This window comes from Bemisia tabaci, chromosome 8, assembly GCF_918797505.1.
Source record: "Bemisia tabaci chromosome 8, PGI_BMITA_v3".
Lineage (NCBI taxonomy): Eukaryota > Metazoa > Arthropoda > Insecta > Hemiptera > Aleyrodidae > Bemisia > Bemisia tabaci.
The window spans coordinates 6,993,252-7,014,120 of NC_092800.1; the positions used below are offsets into that span (position 1 = coordinate 6,993,252).

The window sequence follows — 20,869 nt, forward strand, 5'->3', positions numbered from 1 at the left end:
AGTAGGCCGCCGCAGAGCGCTTCAATTTGCCCGAGATTTTTCTCCGATACGTTTTTCCAGGATTTCGCGACGTAGGTTCCGGGACTCGGAAATGATCAATATTTACAGGGAAGATCCGGTGATTTTCCGAACGGCAGTTCCGGGAGGGCTTTTGCTATGATACCAGTGGCGAAGCATGAGTAATCGATATTTCCCCATTTTCAGCTATAGTAAAGAATCGATTATTAAGGTGCTCGTTGCGAACATCCTGTTCATCAATCTTTGTCCATAGGTATACGTAGAAAACCAATCAATACATCGCACAGCACGCCATGCCAATGATACAAAATCGTTGCAAATCGATCTGGAAAAGTTTACAGAGCTGGTAAAATATCAAGAATTTAAAGTTCCGGCAGTATCCGGTCAACTTTGTTGCTTTGAGAAGCTTAAACGTCTTTGTTCCAAATCTCGGGACTTGCTCTGAAGAGTGGGAACTTTCAATTTTTCGCATTAATATTGTAAAACTGGGTTTATTTTTAGAAATATTTGAGTTGGATTTTATGGGAAGAAATCATGCAGATCGATCCAAAGCATTAGATTGCATTTTAGCCAGAAGAACTAGGAAACTCAAAGGAGAAGTTTGTCATTTCAAAGGCACGAAAATGAAATCTTACATCTCTGAATTTATCTGAAGATGATAAATACGTGTAATTTTGTACTTATTGTAGTTTATTCGACTTGAAATTTACAATTTTATTATTTGACTTTTTTGGTTTATTAATTGACTTAAAATTTACAGAAAAAAATAGAGTACATCTTTTTATAGTATGCTGAATCAAAATTTCAAATCCGAATATTATTCAATGACCCTGCTATCTCCAAAATATCGATTTTACTTTCGAGCAAAGTTTAAACATTTAATTAAAGTAAAAGAATTATATTGTTAAAAAACGTTTTCAGTTTTCACCCCTCTCACAGCTATCTTGAAATAGCGGAAGTATTTCAAAGTTGGCTGAAAGTTTTGATGGAAGAATCGAAAATTTTAATGAATGTTGGGAATGACAGCCAATACAGACGACCATCTGAGCTTAATTTCGAGCAATTGATTAGTTGCAACAAATATTGCATCCTCAGATAATGAAGGGGCCTCGAGAGCCGAAACTACAAATAACATGATCCTCGTTTAACGTTGGCTGTCGCTGCAGCTTTTTGAAGTTGAATAGGAACCACCTTCTCTTACAGCTGACTCTGAGTTTATAAGAGGAGAAATTTTGAGATTCTGAATGCCTTGATAGGACTTCTCCGATAAAATAAGTTATGAATGGATCATGTGTAGTAGAAGAAATGTAATCGTAATTCAATGTAAACTAGAGTGGTTTTTCATTCTAACAACTTTTTTTCTTCTGTTAAAAAGTCCAAATCAGCAGAGAAATATAGACTGACAACAAGTGGGAATCGTCCAAGTTTCTATTTCATGCGTAACGATTTGGAAAATATTTAAGATGCATACTGCCTCATACGCAGCAGCACAACACGGATTCCCCACTGAAATAGGTAGATAATTGATTAAAGTTATTTTTAAAAAAAGAATAGTGGGAATGAATCGATACTCATGGAACAAGTAAAAACTTTTGGTGGCAGATCTTATTTGTTTGAAAAATTTTACAACCACCCCATCTAGAATGCTCTGTGCAAAAAACTGCAGTCCCAAAAAATCGTGGTACGCAGGAATTTTGACGGAAAAAATAGCATATTATGCAATATGCATTCACCGCTAGACTCGTTGGCTACCTCCCCCGCAAATTAAAAACCCCTATATGTCAAAGTGCATTACCGCTGTATAGCAAGGCGTCGCTTGAACTGTTGTGCCTGGCTTCCCGCCAAAAATTTGAGCGAGCGAAAGACACCACGTCCAACGAAGATCAAGTTCATTCATCGACCTGGGACCGCTCCGTTTGTTTTGGCGCTCTGGAGCTCAGCGCCATCAATTCGCTTGGAAAATTCAGCTATTTTAAGCGCATTCATGAATTAAAAATAGAGAATTTTCGGGGGAAATCGCAACATTGCTAGAGATTCTCTTCCCCTGCGTTTTATCTCCCACGTTTCACACGTGCTTCCAGAATTTTCTGTTGGCATGCGCTGCACCATCTTTATGTAGTATTATGCGTTTTCATAATCTGATAGTTTTTTGCCGACTGGCGGACAAGGATATTTTATTGATAAAGAGTCTATCTTCTATTTATTCAGCTTTTTTTCTTGACATCGGTAGCAAAATTATCGCATTTTTAAGATGGATGCAGCTTGTGCGACGACAACTCTGTTTCTAGAAAATTATCTCTGCGTTTTCCTATCATGCTAAGAAGAACAGAAGGCGAAAGAAAAAGGCTCCATCAAAAAAAGTCTCTATGGCTATAGAGTTCAGACTCTTAAAATCTTTGCAAGAAATAATACTCTTGATTCAATCGGATTTTCCCTTCAATAATTGAGGCCAACATTCCTATAATTTAAGCAGATTTCCGTTTGATTCAAGCAAAAATCCGATTGAATGATGGGTTCTTATATTTGTCAAATTTTTTAAGAGTCTGGACTCTGAATCCGAGAGACTTTTTTTCCAGTGTATTCGGACTGATTGCGATACTCTCTTTTCGATGAGATCAATCAATAGGACTTGGTTGCTCGACCAAATGTTTGGTTAAATTGACCGAGACCGCAGGTAGACGTAGACCGTGCAAACTGTCAAATGAAACTTTTCTACGTTGATATTAAATTCTTCCGGAGTCTCAATCTGTTTATTCAGCCTTATTCTCCTCTCTGCCCATCTGTAAAATACACAGAATAGCTCTTCAGCCCAAAAGCGGCGGTGCCTCCGACATGTTTATAGTCCATCCTTCAAAATATTTCAAATTGAGATGTCAAAGTCATACGCAAATAAAGTGTCTTCCGAATAATTAGAATATTCACCTGTCTCGGGTTTACGGAACAAGTAAGTCAAGGTCATTTGCCCCGAATGGCCGCTTACGTACGTACGAAAACAGAACTTTTCGTCGGGATCATTGTAAGGCTGACTGAGCACCTAGACTGGCTCAGAGCGTGCGTATTGAGCAAGTCTTCTGACGTAAAGGCGTACCTCTATTTCCGTATGAACTTTAAAAAGCATGACGTTGTATGAATTACAGGGCTCATGTGCAAACTTGAGATACGTCCTTACGTCATAGGGACGACGAATTACGATGAGAGTGAGTTAAGCGGAAGCCGCGATCACACGTCACAGAGGACAGTAACCGAAACGTACCGAATTACGGTAACGAATCGGGAACAATATGACCTGCGTCAAGGAGGATAACTTAGCAGAAGTGAGCCGGACCTACTGGCTATGGAAAAGCTCTAGCTTAATTTCAGTTTCAAGGAAATTAGGGACAAACAACGCAGAACAAATCTCATATGTGTATTCGGGCTCTGCAAACTGTTTTATGGAATAATCCATTTGGTATTGCGCCATAATTGAGACTTCTTTTGGAAGGTTCAGTGGCAATGTGGTGAGACGATTTCTTCTTGCTTTTTCCTGTTTTTTAAAATATTTTTAGATGAATGTTTGACGGGGTCAAAGCCCGAGTGACTTACTTGCAATGCAACTCGTGTTTTACATCGAATGAAAACACGTGTTTTTTTTCAACTATCTAGTCAACAAAAATCATAAAATCTCGAAAAATTTGCAATGCCACAGAAATACACGGACCATGAAAAGCAATCCCCTTTATGCATCTCTTCTTCTAGACTATAAGTTCCAAGGCCGTTCTATCAGGCCGATTTTCATGATTTTTACGGCTATCAACAGGCAGTTATCTTTAGATGAGCCCGCTATATTCAGATTTTGAAAGTATGACCCAGGTTTTTTATATTACGTGGTAAAGTTGCGGGTTCCCCAATTCAAACAATGTAAATTTTTATTTTTTGTCATAATTGGTTTGAGCGTTCTACTAAGCCGCTTCCCATGATTTTTCCGGTATGGGTCGATGATAGTCCCTAGATGAGTCCGCTGTAAATCAAATTTTGGAAAAAGGACCCAGGTTTTTTTTTTAATAACAGTAGCCCAGAGAGCTTAGGAAGAGGAGGAAATTTGAAATTTCCGTCAATGAAAAATGGTGGGAATTTCAAATTTAGCGAAAATTGAGCTAAGCGGGACATGTTGAATCATGGTCTGTTAGTATTGTAAGTTAATTGAAGGTATGCTCCTTTGCTACAGACTATCAGAAAGCGAAAGCTCTTCGTTCCGTTTCGTTTCAGTCTTGGCGTGAAGTTCGAAATAAATGCCGATTTTATCATTCGATTCTTATTGGTCCAATCGCTCCCGGCCAGAGGGAGATTGGACAAATTAGAGTCGGGTACGAAAATCCTCTCATTTTTTTTGGTCGTTCCTTCTTCGACGCAGGCCTAAGAGAGCACGAAGTGCCCTCTTATGTCATGTAATGTAAAGTAAAAATGATATGGTTTAAGGTTTTATCAAAGAGGTAATAAACGTATCATTTCATTGACTGACACTGGTGATGATGCTAGTATATTCAAAAAAAGTAGACATGAAGGCAGATTTTAATAACTTTTAAAAAAATCGTGTGCGGGAATAAAGCGAGAAATGTTCCAAGAAAATAGTATCTCAATTAATTTCAATGGCAATAACAAATTAATTGATGCTCTAATTTTTTTTTTTTTTTAAAAAAAAACTAGTTGAAATGGAAATTGTTAAGCTATGCTATGTCAAATCTCTTTTGCATAAATGCGTCCAGAGAAACCCTCCGAACCAAATCTCCGGCACCGTCCTTATTATAGCACAGGGTCTCCCCACACACACATAGAGTATCCCTTACAAGGGTCGGCTCCTCAGTTATAGCAGACGGTAAAAGCCTGCCTGAGGATCAGTATAAGATTTTCCCACCGCATATTAACCAGTGTATCTCTATTGCCTTTTTAAATCTGATTTCCTTTTAATTGCTGCACGAGCATAATGAGTCGTCTCATTTTCTGTAGCGTAAGGGATGACCGCGTATCTTTCTCTCTCTCGAATCATTGTGTTTCGTGCCTCGAAAGGCTGATAGTCATCTCTCGGCGCTAGGAGGCAAAGGCGGCGACCTTCAGATCCAAAAAGCAGTCAGAGGCGCCAGGCGCTGATGGCGCCCCTCGAACAATCGGGAAGTCCACGCCGGGTCAATCCTGATTCCTGAGGTGCTAAAGAAAACCGCCGTATGAGCCATCAGATGTTGCCATATGTCCTCCGGTAAAAGTCAAATTACCGAAAAAATTGGGAATATTTTCCCCGAATTTTTCAGATAATTTTGTTCTCAATTAAATCTAAAATATCTGAAAATGTTAAGGAAAATTATGCTAAACATTCCTTTTAAATACATGTTTTTTTTTTCGAGGAAATTTGGCAACTCTCGAATGTTCATACGGCATTTTTCCTTAGCATGGCAGGATCGGTTCTCACCCCTCTTCCCAGTCGCGCCACCCAGATAGATCGATAATCGATTTGGTTGCGGAACCAATCAATCGATTAAAGGCCCTATTTTTAAGGATAGAGACAATTAAAATAAATGTTTATCGATTCATCGTTTAATCGCCTAACTTCAGCGACGATGTCCGGGTCTCATTTAGCCAAAAATTAGTATAGAATGTTGATATATTAGTAAATTATCTGAGGACTGATGCATTACTTCGATCTTATCTTGCCTTACGCTGGAGTTGCTGGCTGATTATTGAAGCTGATAGACAAAACGATAGATGAAGAAGACATAGGGAGTATGCAGCGATCCTATCGGTTGAAATGGGTGGTTTTTATAGACTAAGCAGTAAATGATGGACTATAACTATAGGGTCTCTCGTGAGTTGCTTTTAGTTAGTCTATTACCTGCCTCCTGTGTCCATTGCAACTACCCGCTTCCACCATCAGGATCTCTCCAAATACCTTTTGTCTCCTTTGTCTATAGCTTTGTCAATCAATTTCAACAATCAACCCGCCGACATTCTCCGGAAAAACATTCATCTTATGCTGTATCAGCTTCTCTCGATATGTTCCTGTATAGCCATCTAATATGCGCCTGCTTTCTCTGTCTTCGTGGTGGTTTCGGTTGATCTGTACGCTCATATTGCAGTAATTCTGGGAGATTAAGTATATCTGCAGAAAAAATTTAGTAAAATGGTTCTTTCTCTTTTAGATCGCGATTTCCGACAAAATCGATTCAGTTCGAAATTTAGGTGAAAATTATCTAAATTAGAGGGGAAATGTGAAAGATTCTAAAAATATAAGGAGGGGAAAATTGCTCTCGAATGAGCTTTTTCTCTCTGTATTGAGATTTTGAGCTTTATGCTGATTTTTGACGCAAGTGGGCGAAACATTTCCAACTTACTGTCAAAAGTATAAGCCTGAATAGGCTCACAAACACGTGCTGAACCATGAGCATAATTATAAAGTGGTCTTAAAATTAATTTTTTTTAAAAAACCAAATAATTAATTGATCACAATACTAAAAGCTAAGAAGGATAAAATACTTTCTCATGAATTAGCCAACATTTTCAGAATAATGCTGTGGAAAATCGGTCAACTACTTCCTCTATGAACTGACTTTGACTTACCGATGTAACAGCCGTAGCTCAGACAGACTCAGTGCACGAAGTAAAGCCTCTAATCCCGACGAGTCCTCAGTCGGAATGAAAATTTAGTCGTTATCATTTAAAAGCAATCGATAATTTCTGAAGATCGTTTACTACACTTTTTCGGAGGAGTCTAAAAAGTAGGTATATAGGTGAGAGCTTAGTGTGCTCTCAGGGTTACAATGACTGAGAAAGTTGAAAGGAGACAGAGCCAATGCGCCGATGTGCCAAACACTTGAACTTTCTTTGGTATGTTTGTGTTTTTCCTTTTAGAAATTGAACGATTTCTTTAATTTTGCACTTGAGTTCAAGAGCTCTCTTGTTTTTGAGATCGTTAAGCAACCGATAAGACAAGGAGTGAAAAACACTTTAAGATATCAGACTAAAGAGAATTAGATGTAGGTATAGTGTGTTTTTGAGTGGGAGTTTTTGCTACTTTCATAAAAATTCCTAACTGAAATTTTCAATTTTCTGAAAATTGGCACCCAAGCACCCAAGTTACACATGTGTATTCCTTATCAAACGAAGTCTGAGTGTCAAGCAAGTAAAGTGCGGATGACATTTTTTGATACTGCGCATTGAGGAAAGAGGAATTTGCAACACTTGAAGAGTGTTAAAAATAAGTTTTATGATTAATAACGCAATGATAAAGAAAATTCGGGGGTTTTCTTAATTACTTTCCTCTTCTTTTTGACGCACTTACTTTACACTTCACTTTTCACCGTCTACCTGTCTACTCAATGTCTCTCTCAAGGTTAAACAGCTGCTAATCTACAGAGCCTTTAACTATAATTTCAAGTACGTTGAAATCTGATCAAGTGAGGACAAAATTAAAAGTCTCAGCCAGATTGAAGGACCCCTGTAAAGTAGGGTCCACTCTTGACTCAGAAGTCACGCTTTCCTTCAAAACGTGCAACCTCAATGAAGTCAATCAGCTTGACATTTTTTAGAATCGCAATAACTAATCTAAGTTACATCATTTCGATTATCCAACCCAGAGGTATTCGTGAGGAGAGTAGGTGTGAATAATCATGTAAAAATATCTTCCGACCTAAAGCAGATAAATTGAATCAGACGCGGGAAGAGAGGTAGAGGCTGTTGGATGATGGGGACATTTCCTATATTTATTCTGGTAGTACCCCACGCTATCCTAGGTTATACTAACCCAAATGTAGCGGTACTACCTCAGACTGAGTTGTACCACAATTAATTGGAAATACCCATATCATCCAACAAATTATTGAGATAGTACAACAATTTATGGAAACCAAGCATTTTTTTTCTGTATCGAGCCAAACTACAGTCAGCTGTCTAAAAAACTCATTATTTCTTTTAAATTACATATTTATTTATGAATTTTATTTTTCAATACACAATACAGTCAGTACCATCAGATAATATTTTTAGGTTGGTCCTGTTTTTGTCACTCAAATGATCAGGATGGGGTAAGGGTTATACGCTAGGCTTCTCTCTCCCTATGCTTGAATGTCATTGATGAGTAAAAAAATCAGCAACATTTTGTCGATTCCCTGACTCATTTCCAATGATCAGGGAGTCAAACTTGGACAAATGCTGATTCATTGGCCTGGACTATATTTACATTCAGATCCTTTCATATTTGCTAATCTGCTTATGTCTACACTGGATCGAATTCTGACTTAGTCATAGAAACAACAACTTATTGTAAGATTTAAACGTAGAATTCGTCACTTGCTTAAATAAAATGACTCCAAACTAAAGGTTATTTTGAGTGAAAGTGAAATTAAGAAAATAATCGAATTATCACTCATTTCATGTAAGACTCGTCTCAGGGTGAAAAATGGTCTGTCAGAGTGTTTTTGTGTCCTCCACATGACTTTCCTTTGAACAAAATGGAATTCGAAAGCTCAAGCTTAAATAGGACTAAATTTATGTAAAACGCTCCAAGTCCTATTTTGGGGGGAAATGAGCTGAGAGTGGTTTTGAATTCAACAAGTCGTACATTTTCTAGCTTCCATAAAAAACTCGGAGTCTCTTGAAAATATTCAGTCGTTAAACATTGCTCTTAAAATTAAGTATCACAGAAGAATAAAACTTCAGGCCCGTTTTGCTCGGTTCAAACATAGTACGTTTCTGTTAACGTTATTCCGAATCAATATACCTATGTGTTGAGAGCTTCCATCCAATTTTTTAACTATATAAATACGTATCGCTCGAATTGAAAAAATGTCGCTCAACTCCTTGATCTCCGATATCTCTCGATTCTTCATCGATAGTTATTTTCGTTAAGAGGATTTACAAGATCGCGGTGTCCTGTCTGCCTGATACCCAACGCTCAATCATGTGGACAACATGACGCGTGCCGAACAATAGCGAAAATCTCAAGTTGGAAAACATGTCCCAAAACTCGAGGATCTCAGGTCGGATTAAAGGCACACCGTGATAATCCATCGGAAAATTCCTCTTTCCCAAGGCTCGTTAATGTCAAAACATGAGAGGCGAGGTGATTACTCTCTTGAAAAAACACTCAACACACAATAGAGCACTCGAAATAGTGTTAATTTTTGAAAATTTCCTTGTCGCGGAACTTTTCCCGTCTCTCGGACACGTGAAATGCGGGTTGCGATGCTTCAACATGTCCGCACTATGCGTGGACTTCAAGATGCGATTGAAATAAAAAATTCCATTTATTATGTGGTTCGGTCGATAAAAAAACCTTGGGTCCACTTTATTGTACGAAAATCTTAACATGTACCTCTTTTCAGACACGGAAAAAAGTGTCAGGGGTTATCCTCTAAAATTGGAGTACAACTCCAAATTGCTGGACGATATGGACCTTTCCAAATTAATTTTGGTGGTACCTCAACTCAAGTAGGTAGTGCCGCATGATTTGGGTTAGTAATCTAATTTATTGGGGTGTTACTACAATTACTTAGGGTATTACCACAATAAATTGAAACTGTCCATATTTTCCAGCACCCTAATGCTCTTTTTTTCCGTGGAAAGGAAAAAAAAACCACAGCTAAGGCACATTAAACGCTCTTAAATGCCGCAATCTTCTGTTTTCAGCGCACTATTTTAATCAAGGTTTCGATCGCACTGCGGAAGTTAGTACATGGTGTTGGTGTATCCACTAAAAATTGTCTATCCTTTTTGAGAAGAGAAGGAAAAATTAATTCGAGCTTGATGAGACATCAAATCAAATGGCTACATCTGGATTTAATCCCTCCTATTTTTAGGTTTTTTCCCGCGTTTATACCAAATTTTTGGAATATTCCGATCTATTTCTTGCACATTTTTAAACATGCCCACTCTTTTAGTAGCCTCGTGTAATTACCTTGAACGTGAAATTAAGCAATTTATTGAATTATGACCTAACTCATATCAAAGAAAGCTGAATCTTTCCAGTCTTTTCTACTGAATTCTATTTTTTGCGCTGCGTCTCATAATGCTCCCAATTATCAGTTCAAGCATTAGAGTGTATCTAATTTTTTATTACTTCTGGAGAATTAATTGATAAGGGTTTTTACTTTTAATTTGAGAGCAATTGAATTCATCGAACGAGACCAGCAAACTGCTCAAAATCTCTCAGCTGATCTTTCCTGGGACCATATGTGATGCTGCCTCCTTTTTGCGTCAATTGTTTTTACAATTCACCTGTTTGTTTACATTGTAGTTCGAACCTCTGTGATTCATGATCAAAAATGAACGGAGGGTAATTCACGCCTGCGCCTGTGCGAGTTCATTTCATTTGCGCAAACCTTGAGTCCTATGTTGTAATGTTTGCTGTGAGCAAACTGGATGGATCGGAAGTTTTTGATCCGAATTTGATTCAATCATTCCAACAGTTCAACCGTTCCATTGAGCGGAAATATTTTTCGAATTGTATTTATTGCCAAATTCGACGCGCAAAAGATAAAAAAATATAATACATATAGTATCGAGGACGAAAAGGAGAAAAGAAATAATATGTGCATATCTCTCCTCCGCAGGGTAACGCCCTAAAATATATACATAAATATTCACGAGATGCAATGGATTATTCTGCCCTGCCATGGAGAAACGACATATGACCCCGCAGACGTTGCCAAATCTTCAACTATAAAATATTAATTTTTGAAGAAAGTTATGCATATTTTTCCTTGCAATTCTTAGATATTTCAGATTAAATTTCGAATGGAACTTTTCTGAGAAATTTTAAAAAAAATATTCATAATTTTTTTAGATAATTTGTCCTTTATCGAGAGAAATATGGCAACGTCTTAAGGCTCATACGGCATTCTTTCTTAGCAGGGCAGTATCTTACGGTGGTTCGAGATGATTTTCACAATCCGTTTTTTTATAAATATAAACGGCCGCGACTCAATGCAAAATAATGCTTTGTGACATTTTCGTGACTCGAAGAAAAACAAGTTTATAGTTGAAAAATTACAGTGAGCCTATTCGTCACGAAGGCGTTTAGACTGGGGTTGTGAGACTTTTAATCGAGATCTCATGGCGTATCATTTTTTACATGTGCTATTTTAAAACTATTTATGCTCAAAATGATCATCAATCCATGTCAATTCTCTCCACAAATGTCATTTAAAATTCTCTTGCATTGGGCATTTTTACTAGCTTTAGTAGCTTACATTCTACTCGTTTTAAGAACAACGCGATGATAGTAATCAACTGGAGCATAATGTATTTAAAACGTTCTTTTGCTGACGTACTTCCAACCGTGGTAACTGGATTTTACCTCGATGAAAGATACGTTCTACACTTTTGAATATGAAAGTGGTCACCATCTGAAGAACGATATGGAATGTCTGAAAGTCCTCTTCCTGGTGACTTTGAGTCAGTCTGGTGTCATGGACTGATCGGATTTAATCAGTTTCGTTAATCAGTTTTACATTAATAAGGTACCACTTTCGAGCACTCCGACTTCAAAATAATAACGTCAGACTACTATATCGAAACGATCAGTCTGATGTGAATCTGACTCCTGAACTAAGGCTAGGCATTCTCTGCACAGACAATAATATAAACACCGTGTCCTGCGATCCATACTCTACGAAAAGTAGCCTACGATAATGAAACTTTTCATCATTTCCTACACGAAGGAAGATAATTTTATCCTAGGGTTGCAAAATCGACCCAAGAAATCATTTTTTCTGCAGTGCATTTCTGTTAAAAATGTTGCTGATTTTGGAGTGTAATTAGAAGAAAATTCAGTGAAATTTTCTGTCATATATGCTCAACAATCTCTCGGTAAAAATGAAATTTGCAAGGGAAATTTTGCAACGTTAACGTAGAGTTTAAGATGGTGTACAGTGTTCTGTGCTGTCGAGGAATCCGAGTGTCGTCGCTTCATCTATACTTTGGATGCAGACATTTTTTTCAAAGGACTATCTCAAAGATATCAAGAATGGAGATGTTGCATGTGTGAGGGATTTGCGATTTGACCATTGATTCTGATGTAAAAGTTCGCGAAAAACACGATGGTGCCACTGGTTTTCTCTGAAATCATCTCCCAAGCTCAAAAAAAGCTCTCAAGCTGAGGCCAAAATGGAGGGGATATCCCATCCTACCCTGAGAGTCCACGTCTACATCAAGCCAACTCTCCATGCAAAGATAGGTAGCAAATACATTGACAGGGCTGCCGTGTTTTCAGTTTTAAAGTCCCCAAATAAAGTGGCAATCCTGCTAATGTATTTGCTCCCTATCTTTGCATTGAGAGCAGTTTGATTTGATCTAGAGGTGGACTCTCAGGGTAAGGTGGGTTATCCCCTCCATTTTGGCCTCACTTTGAGAGCTTTGTTTGAGCTTGGGAGATGATTTCAGAGAAAACCAGTGGCACAAGACAAATTTTTGATTTAATCGAACGAGATATCAAAGATATGATGTTGCGATCAGATTGAGGTTAATTAGTTAAATTTTGATGATCTTAACGATTTTTTAGCCAAAAATCGTAACCAAATTTCAAAATATTCCTATTTATCGGTTGAAAAATGTTTCTTGAATAGGGCCTTTCGACTTGAAGCTTGCATGTGACATTCCTCCCGTGTCAAAACTTTGAAGTATCAAAAATAGCTGTTTCCAGGTTTTCCCCATGGGCGCCGTGTATTCCTGCAACCACATGTTTTATAACCTCGAAACCAATAACCATGTATTGGCTACACGGAGAAAACAACTTAACGCTGATCCCCAAAATTGAAGACAACGACTAGCGCGACAGCGCTGAGCCCTACAGCTTTAGGGGCCTGCCATACAAGCTGGAGGGCTCGCTATTTTTCCTGTAGCGTTCGGGCTCAGCACTGGAAAAAAAAAACACATTGGATCTAGAGTCCAGACTCTTAAAAACATCGACAGGAAAAAGTACTCTTGATTCAATCAGATTTAAGCCTAAATCAAGAACCAAGCCTCTTAATTTGAGCGGATTTCCTTTTGATTTAAGCTTAAATCTGATTGAATCAAGAGTATTTTTTCTTGTCAATGTTTTCAAGAGTCTGGACTCTAGATCCAATGTGCGTTTTTTTTCCAGTGAGTACTAAGTTGTTTTTTTCGCCTATCCAAGAAATGGAAAATCGCGTATCGAGAAAATCCAACACCAACTCACCAAAATCATAGGAACTCCTCTTTGGGCGGAACAAGGGAGGAATCCTCGAACGTAAACAAAGCACAGAGAACACTGGGAAAAATCGGGCGGCCGGCACGAGCTCTCGATTTAAATGGCACTTGTGGGGGCTTAGTCCTCAAAATACCCCTTCATAACCTAGCCGCGATGGCGTGAACTTGGAGTGACGACACTCCTCTCGAGATTGCACCGAATTCGGGATCCGAACTGAGAGACTGGCTGCGCGGGTGACGCACGGGCGCGACTGAAAACCCGAGCGGGACGGGACACCGCGTAGCGGGAGAGCGGCCGCGCGCGGTGACAGGAATAACGTTCACCTTTCGGCCCAGGTATACTCCATAGAGAAAAAAAAGGAGGTGTTTGCATTTCGAGCATCTGGAATTTTCATAGAGTATCTATAGCTTTGATGACGTCATTGGGTACAGCGACGTTTTTATCCTGTCGATTTTCTTGGAAATTGTAATTAAGGGAAAAAGTCATTCTATAAAAAGTGCTTGAAATTATATAAAGAGTTGATTTAAGTAAAAAACATCGGACATTATGGTCCGTTTTTACAGCGTCAACATAACCCTCAACGATCGTCTTGTTTAACATGATGACGTAGGTGGGGTACAAATCCTCAAGATGCAAACACCTCCTTTTTTTTCTCTATGGGTATACTCCCGTCCTAAGGAACAACGCCGTATGAGCCTTTAGACGGTGCCAAGTTTCCGCAGATAAACACCGAAATTACTGGGAAAGTGGATTTTTTCTCCGACATTCTCAGACAGTTTTTTTTGCGCAATTTAATCTAAAAATCTGAAAATTTCAAGGAAAAATGTGCATGAAACACAAAAAAAAAACTCCGGTCGTGGAGCCGTACTTACGAGCTATATAGACATACCGTTCGCGTTCTGGGCTCAGAGGCCGAAAGTTCCGGGCGTAGCATCCGGAGTAATCGAAGCTACGGCTTCAGCACCCGGGAGTTTCGTTCACCGAGCGCTGAATGGACGGTACGTTCTATACACCCGTACTTTTTTTTTTTTCAGTGAAGTCGTCCAAAATATACATATTTTATCGAGGGAAATTTGGCATCTCTCGAATGTTCACACTGCGTTCTTCCTTAGCACGCGGCAGTAAAAGAAGTATGGTTTGGTGCGGAGCGTGCCAGCTGTGAGGTGCAAAAAGTCACTCCTCCCTGGACATCATGCTGAACGAAGATTTGTGATACAACTATTCAACTCCTGAGCCGCACAAATTGTATCCATCGAGTTGAAGGCGAACTTGATTTCTAATTCTAGTCTCCAGTTATTCAAGCATGACTGCGAGAGCGGAGTTTAATTCTAATTTTGTAACTTGCAACGTTGATGGAAACGCTTGTAGGTTAAAAAAAACCGCGTTAAAAAGTCGTGGGTGAATAGGCCCTCAGACGGAAAGACTGCAGGACGGCAGATTTGCATTGACGCCATTAGAAATGTGCCTTTTTCAACCCAACTCATCGATACTGGAAAAAGTATGGTGAAATAATTCTAATTTAGACATTAGGACTGTGGACGTCAAAGCGGCAACCCTCGCATCAATACCGAGGGGAAGGGGGTGTAAGGATCGGCTCCGAGACCAAGGTGCACTCAAAATACAAACAAACTGGTCCCTACAATGCCACCAAATGAGTCATTTTTGGGTATTGTTGCATGGACCAAGATAGGCGCCACGGGCTCGGATTGGCAACAGCCCTGATACAGCCGTCGTTTTTTGGTGGAGTTTATCTCAGGTGCCTCCGCTCCAAAGGTCTGCGGCGTCGCGTCGCCGCACAGTGAAGCAATTCAATATGAGAGGTCGGACAAAATGTGGACACTTTAAACGCCTCATAACTCCGTTTATACAAAATTTTGAGGTTCTAAAAATTGTTCCATCGGTTTCCTCGTGAAATTCTCTGCTATAAGCACCCCTGAAATTTAAAATGCGACGAAATAAACATCAAAATTTGCAGCTTTAGTCAAAAATTTCATGTCCGAACTCTGAAATTGACTCGATCCACCGTGCGCCGTGGAGTCAAAACCCGTGCCCGCCAAGATATCGCGATTTAAGGTAAGCCATTGGCGGCACCAAGTCAATCAAACAGACCCTTGTTGTCGGATGGCTGCCAAAAATTCAGTTTCTCCCAAAATGGCAACATTGAAGGTTAAATTAGACATTCTATCATGGAAGGATCAATCCATTAAGGAGAGAAACAACCTAGCAAGGTAAGCTATTGCAATATTGAATGGAATCCACAGGGATCAGCGAACTTCCAAACATAACAAGAGGGGAATCTACAACGCTGTAGTTTAAAGCATTTTAACGTACAGATATGCGAAGTTTGGTAGCTTTAGGAACGGATACAGGATATGCCAAGAGCAGTGAAAATTGATTTCTGGAGGAGGTCCGCAGGGATTTCTGGGAGAGGTCGGGTCCGAAATGATTGAGTGCTTCAGATCATGGGAGTAAAAAATGACGTCGTGTTCTACGTCACGATCAAACAGCTTATGTCTGGTACGGTCATATTAATAGGATGACGGAAGAAAGGCTGCTGAAAAAAAAAAAATGCTTGATTAGGTTTCTCCTGGGAGACGAAGAGGAAGCCCAGTGAAAGCGTGGCGACAGGGGGTTTTAAATGAAATGAAGGAGTGCCAACTCCCTGAAGGGTTGTGAGAGAACCGGGTGCTGTGGCGATTAGGCGTCGCAGGTCGCCAGAGGGCGCCGTAGAAGCGACTATTATGTGTGTATTTAAGGATACTTGGAGGGTTTTGGGATCTCGAAAGAACATCGGGTTAAGAGGTTAGTATACATCCATGCTCTAATTTTTCAAAGCTGCAGGAATTAAGACCGATTGGAATCTGCAGATCCACTTGTGAATTCTGTGAAAAGATGCCGCGACTGGGATTTGAAATCAGGAGCCTATGACCTAGAGCCAGACGCGCTGACCATTAGTCCAATCAGATGATGGATTGAACGAAGCGTTGATGTCATTTTAGTTGTTAGGTACCTTCAATCAGAGTATGGAGCTGGTCCAATTTTGATTGGCTTGGCTAGCTCAGGCTTCATGGGGCTGTCTGTGGGACCCAAAAAAATGGCAACATTTTTTGCAAAAAATTTAGTATGATCAAAATGGCTGCTCTACTTAGCTTGTAGCAGCGTAAATTTTACTCTAATTGCACGTACTTGACGTTTTTTCTCGTTTCTAAATAAATTTTGCACATTTTATCCAAAAAAATTCTTCAGCAAATCTATATTAGAGCAACTTCGGCAAAAACTGCAATAAGTGGTAATAGTCTATAATTAGCAACAATCTCCTCTCATTAATTCTTTTATCTACATTTTTGTGAGTCTTGAGGGTCTCAATGGCCCTATCGTACGTCTGTATACACTCTGAAATAAGCCACTCTGTCATCGAGAAAAAAATACGTACCTACCATAATAAAAAGGAGGAATAATTTTGGCATCTGAGCACCCTGAGATAGGTGGTAGATAAAAGGTAGACAAGCGGTCAGGAAGTAAAAAGACAAAATAGTTATTTTGTCATATTAAACAGAAAATGATTCATAGATAAGGAAACAGAGTAGCCAGATTTGGTTTCAGAATAAAGAATATTAAAGCCCTAATACGAGAAAAGGTAGGGTCTTACCGCTGCAGTGAGAGACAATTACATGATACAATGGGTCACGTGAAATGATGACCTATTGATAAACATCAACAAACACAGCTTATCAATTGAGTCATAGCCGACGCTACGACACGCGGGAAAGTCAGTCGCTCACTCATTCTTGGAGACGGTTCAACTGCCGTTTGGTACACGTCCAAAATTATTCGGTGTTTGCCGCAAACGGAACAAACTGTGGGGTTATTGTGCACAGTTTACGGCCGCTTCGAGTCGAAATTTTTGACAGTGGAACGAAAACCAACTAAAAATTCATAGACTCAGCGGAGCAGAAATAGCCTTATATATTTTTGTGATGGCAATCTAGAGAAGTTGTCCCGTGACTGTCAGCGCTGACTTTCAACTGAACATGTAAAATTTGAGAATAATGAAACATGTTTTATTTTGCGGCTATCGGCATCTGAACCTAACAGTTGTGCATTTCATTTAATTTTACTCTTGGTGGCTCCAACAGGTTTCATTCAATTACTACATGCGAAAACTGTGTTGACAATAATCCGAATGGCCGAGGATTAACTGGCCAGGCTGCAGGACGTCTTCCGTCTGTCAAAATATGATTTGTCCTCCTCTTGAATTTTTTACCAACTGTACTCTAAGATGGAGCTACGGTCCCCACAATATTTTCGGAAAAGTATCTTCTTTTTCCTCTGAGACGTCTCAAAAGCTCTCCGTAACTTGAGATGCTGCTATTCATGAGGTCATAGATAAAGTCAACGGTAAAATTCAGGGGATTATCTATTTTTCTTGAATTTTGAGCCGTAGCCGTCACCGAAAATCTGATAAAACGATAATTTCCCCGAAAATTTGGGGGCCGCGACCCCAAGTGCAGTGGCACTTCCGGGGGAAAATGTATAAGAAAACAATATTGTTTTGACTCATAGAATGCAGTCAGACGGTTTAACCGTATGACAACTTGCATTGTGCACCCCCATCAAATTTTTTGTTGCTACCTTTAATAAGATTTTACCCTCCCTTCATATACTCACATTTTTATTTTCTCACTGGGGGTTTGACCACTCAATGTTTGAATGTTTCTACACCCATCAAGGACACCCCTCTCAATTATCGCGCTGATTTAAATATCTTATAATTCCATACAAAAAACTGAAAATTTCTTGAAAGCCTATCGCTACTGACGCATTTCATGTATTTTAGAATAAATGTATGAGGGTACATTAACAGGTCATACAGTCAAATGTAGATGGATAACAATGAAGTATTGAATACTCACGTTTTCGCCATAGTTGCTTTTGTTATATCCAGGTCTTTGAGGGTCGCACTAGAATTTTTTCATGTCATTTTCAGGCCCTCTTTTATCCTAGAGCACGGTCTCATCTCTGATTTAACTAAGCCACGCATTAAAAAATAACTTAAATTCACCAAATAATCACATTCCAATTAGGAAATTCATTGTTTGACGAGAGAGTTATCACTAGTGGGTTCGGTTCCGCGATATTGTGGCTATGCGATCAGGAAAAAGGCTGAAAGATAATGCAAAAACATTCAAACTGCATAGCTGACAATTATTTTGGAGATAACAAGAGGCAATCGGGACGAAAACGTGAGTATATTTATAATCAGCAATGTGCACAGAATACGTCAAATGTATAGAAAACCTTTTGTAAACAAGTAAAACACGCATCTTAATTATTTAGGCCTCCGGTGAATGAGAGTAATAAGCAATATTTCAAAATTTCTAGAAGGCAAGTTTTGAAAATAAATAATTAAGTTTTTCCGTCGATTTTTGGGAAAAACTCCTCTGAAACAAGGTTTTCTTCAAATTCACCTACTTTTCCCTTTTTTCTTTTTGTCTTTTTTTCTAAGCGTCTTCCGCTTTTCAGAATATTCAAAACAGGCTCCAGTAATTGAAGAAATGGACATTTTTTTGTAAAACAATTTTTCCTCCTTAGGGGAAGAACATTGTTAATAACCCTACAGCTATTCAGGCAAAAAAAAAAATACGTTTAGAATCGGAATTTATGAAGTTCATGATAATTGTAGCTCTCAACTTAATTTGTTTTGGTCATTGTACATAAAGGAACTTCCTTGTCGCATAATCAGTTTTCCGAAACAGTATTGCTAATATTTCAGTAGTGGAGTTTGTGTCCCAGTGAATCCCATATACTCAATGATGGTTACTCTATGCCGAAAGTAGGCAAGCACTGTAAGCAAATTCTAAATTCCTAATTAAGGATGCGGTGCATTCGCCTACCATAGATTCTCCTTCAAAAGACAATGTAGGCAAAACGAACACCCCCGAGCCACTATAGTGGTATCCACATGACAAGGATGAAACCTTAAATGCCACTCAGTCGAATCGTGGTTATTCTTTTGATCAAATATTCAGACGTACACGGGAATTTAATTTTGCTTGCGGTGTTAAATGAAGGTGGCCATATTTGTATGAATAAACTGCAATCGTTCAAAATCGTACAGTTGGGCAAGTTCCAGACTTTGTGCGGCGGAATGATGCAATATTTCACGCCAGATTTCTTCGCGTAATTTTTTCACGAACATCCTCACCCTTAGGTGCATGATGCCTAATGCCTGTGCAATGAAATCACTTTCGACGTAAGTTTCCATAAGGAATTTTTGTGAATTTGCGTATGATTCAAATGCAGTTTTTAAACAGTTTGTGCCTCTTCGACCTGCTTGTTGCATGCAAGCTATATCCTAATGTCTTTGGTATTGGAGGCCCAAGTTCGCATCTCCTCCGCTCATTAAGCTGGCTTGCCGAGACACTGAATAAAAAAAATAATAAAATGAAAATAATTAACAGCGCAAACTACTGATTCTTTTCTAGTCCATCTAATTACGATTATTATTATTTTGTGAAAAAATCGACCCATCCTCGGCTGGATAATTCAGATATGGACGTATTTATGCTAAAAGGAACTATGTGCATAGGATTTGCGTGTACCATAGTTCCTTTTAGCATAAATACGTTGGAACTACGTAGCGACTATGTGCAAAGGATTTGCGTGTAACATAGTTCCTTTTAGCATAAATACGTTCATATCATTCTTGGTGCATTGTTAAAAATGATTTAAGAGTTAGAGCCACCCCATAAGTTCTCGTGGTTTTGCTTCAAAATATATCCATGGTAAAATCAGGACATTCTAAACCATTCTATATTCGTATATTCTTAATTCTATATTCTACGTAATTTATTTAAATCAATGGAGTGTTACTCACTAAGGACCACCCAATATTTTTCCCAACGATCAAAAACTATTTTCTCATAATAATAGTTTGCACAGGATAAATTAATACTGGAGATCCAAGACGATAGCTTGTAATAAAAGCTGTATTTTAAGATCAACAATTATCTACAAAAAACTTACATAAAAAATTACATACAACGGTACTTATATGAAAACTATTAACAATCATAATTTTTAAACCGATTGACTCTAAAAGATTATTCTCGTTAAAACTGCAGTGCACGGATGAAAAATAATGTGAACAATTTCCAAGAATCATCCACATTCAGGGATCTAGTAACTAGTTTCCAACAGTGATTGTCTCACGACTGGTTAATGTACCTAAGTATGAGCATGATTTACACTCACGAACATATTGTATTGGCTATTACATTTTCTGAGGATCATATATTATCACGAATGTAGTAATCTTATACATTTTTTTTCATCCGTGCGGTACCTAATTTTGATTCACTTCGTCACAGTATTTTTTCAGTTGAAGTCAAGTTGTTAACTGTTCGGGTCTCATATAACGCAGTTTATGATTTACAGTAAAAAAACACATTTAAATTAAAAGTTCAGTCTTGTTACTTTAACGATCGCCTCATCGTACTTTGTTTTGCTATAAATTAAATAATTTCAGAATTTCCTCGTATGTTTGCCTAATTCACAAAAATCTGACTTTCTCTCTTATTCCTTCTGAAAAATATATGGAAATTCGTAGTCACCGAAAAACAGGTGTAGATGAAAAAGAGTCCCAATTTAATGGCTTGG

At 38.6% G+C, this 20,869-nt stretch overlaps 1 protein-coding gene across 3 annotated transcripts in view; it reads right to left on the bottom strand.

The window, feature by feature from the left end:
* The window catches only part of LOC109040925 (sodium-coupled monocarboxylate transporter 1), a 49,776-nt gene extending 30,120 nt beyond the window's left edge, over positions 1-19,656 (bottom strand). The window contains exon 1 of one of the 3 annotated variants that reach the window (XM_019057051.2): positions 18,124-19,656. In XM_019057051.2, coding sequence (XP_018912596.1) covers positions 18,124-18,134 — 11 coding nt within the window. In that variant the 5' untranslated portion in view covers positions 18,135-19,656. Of the gene's footprint in view, positions 1-6,603; positions 6,823-13,198; positions 13,471-18,123 lie in introns of those variants that run through there. The other 2 variants (XM_019057053.2, XM_019057054.2) reach the window with 2 other exon arrangements.
* Positions 19,657-20,869: the final 1,213 nt, after the last annotated feature.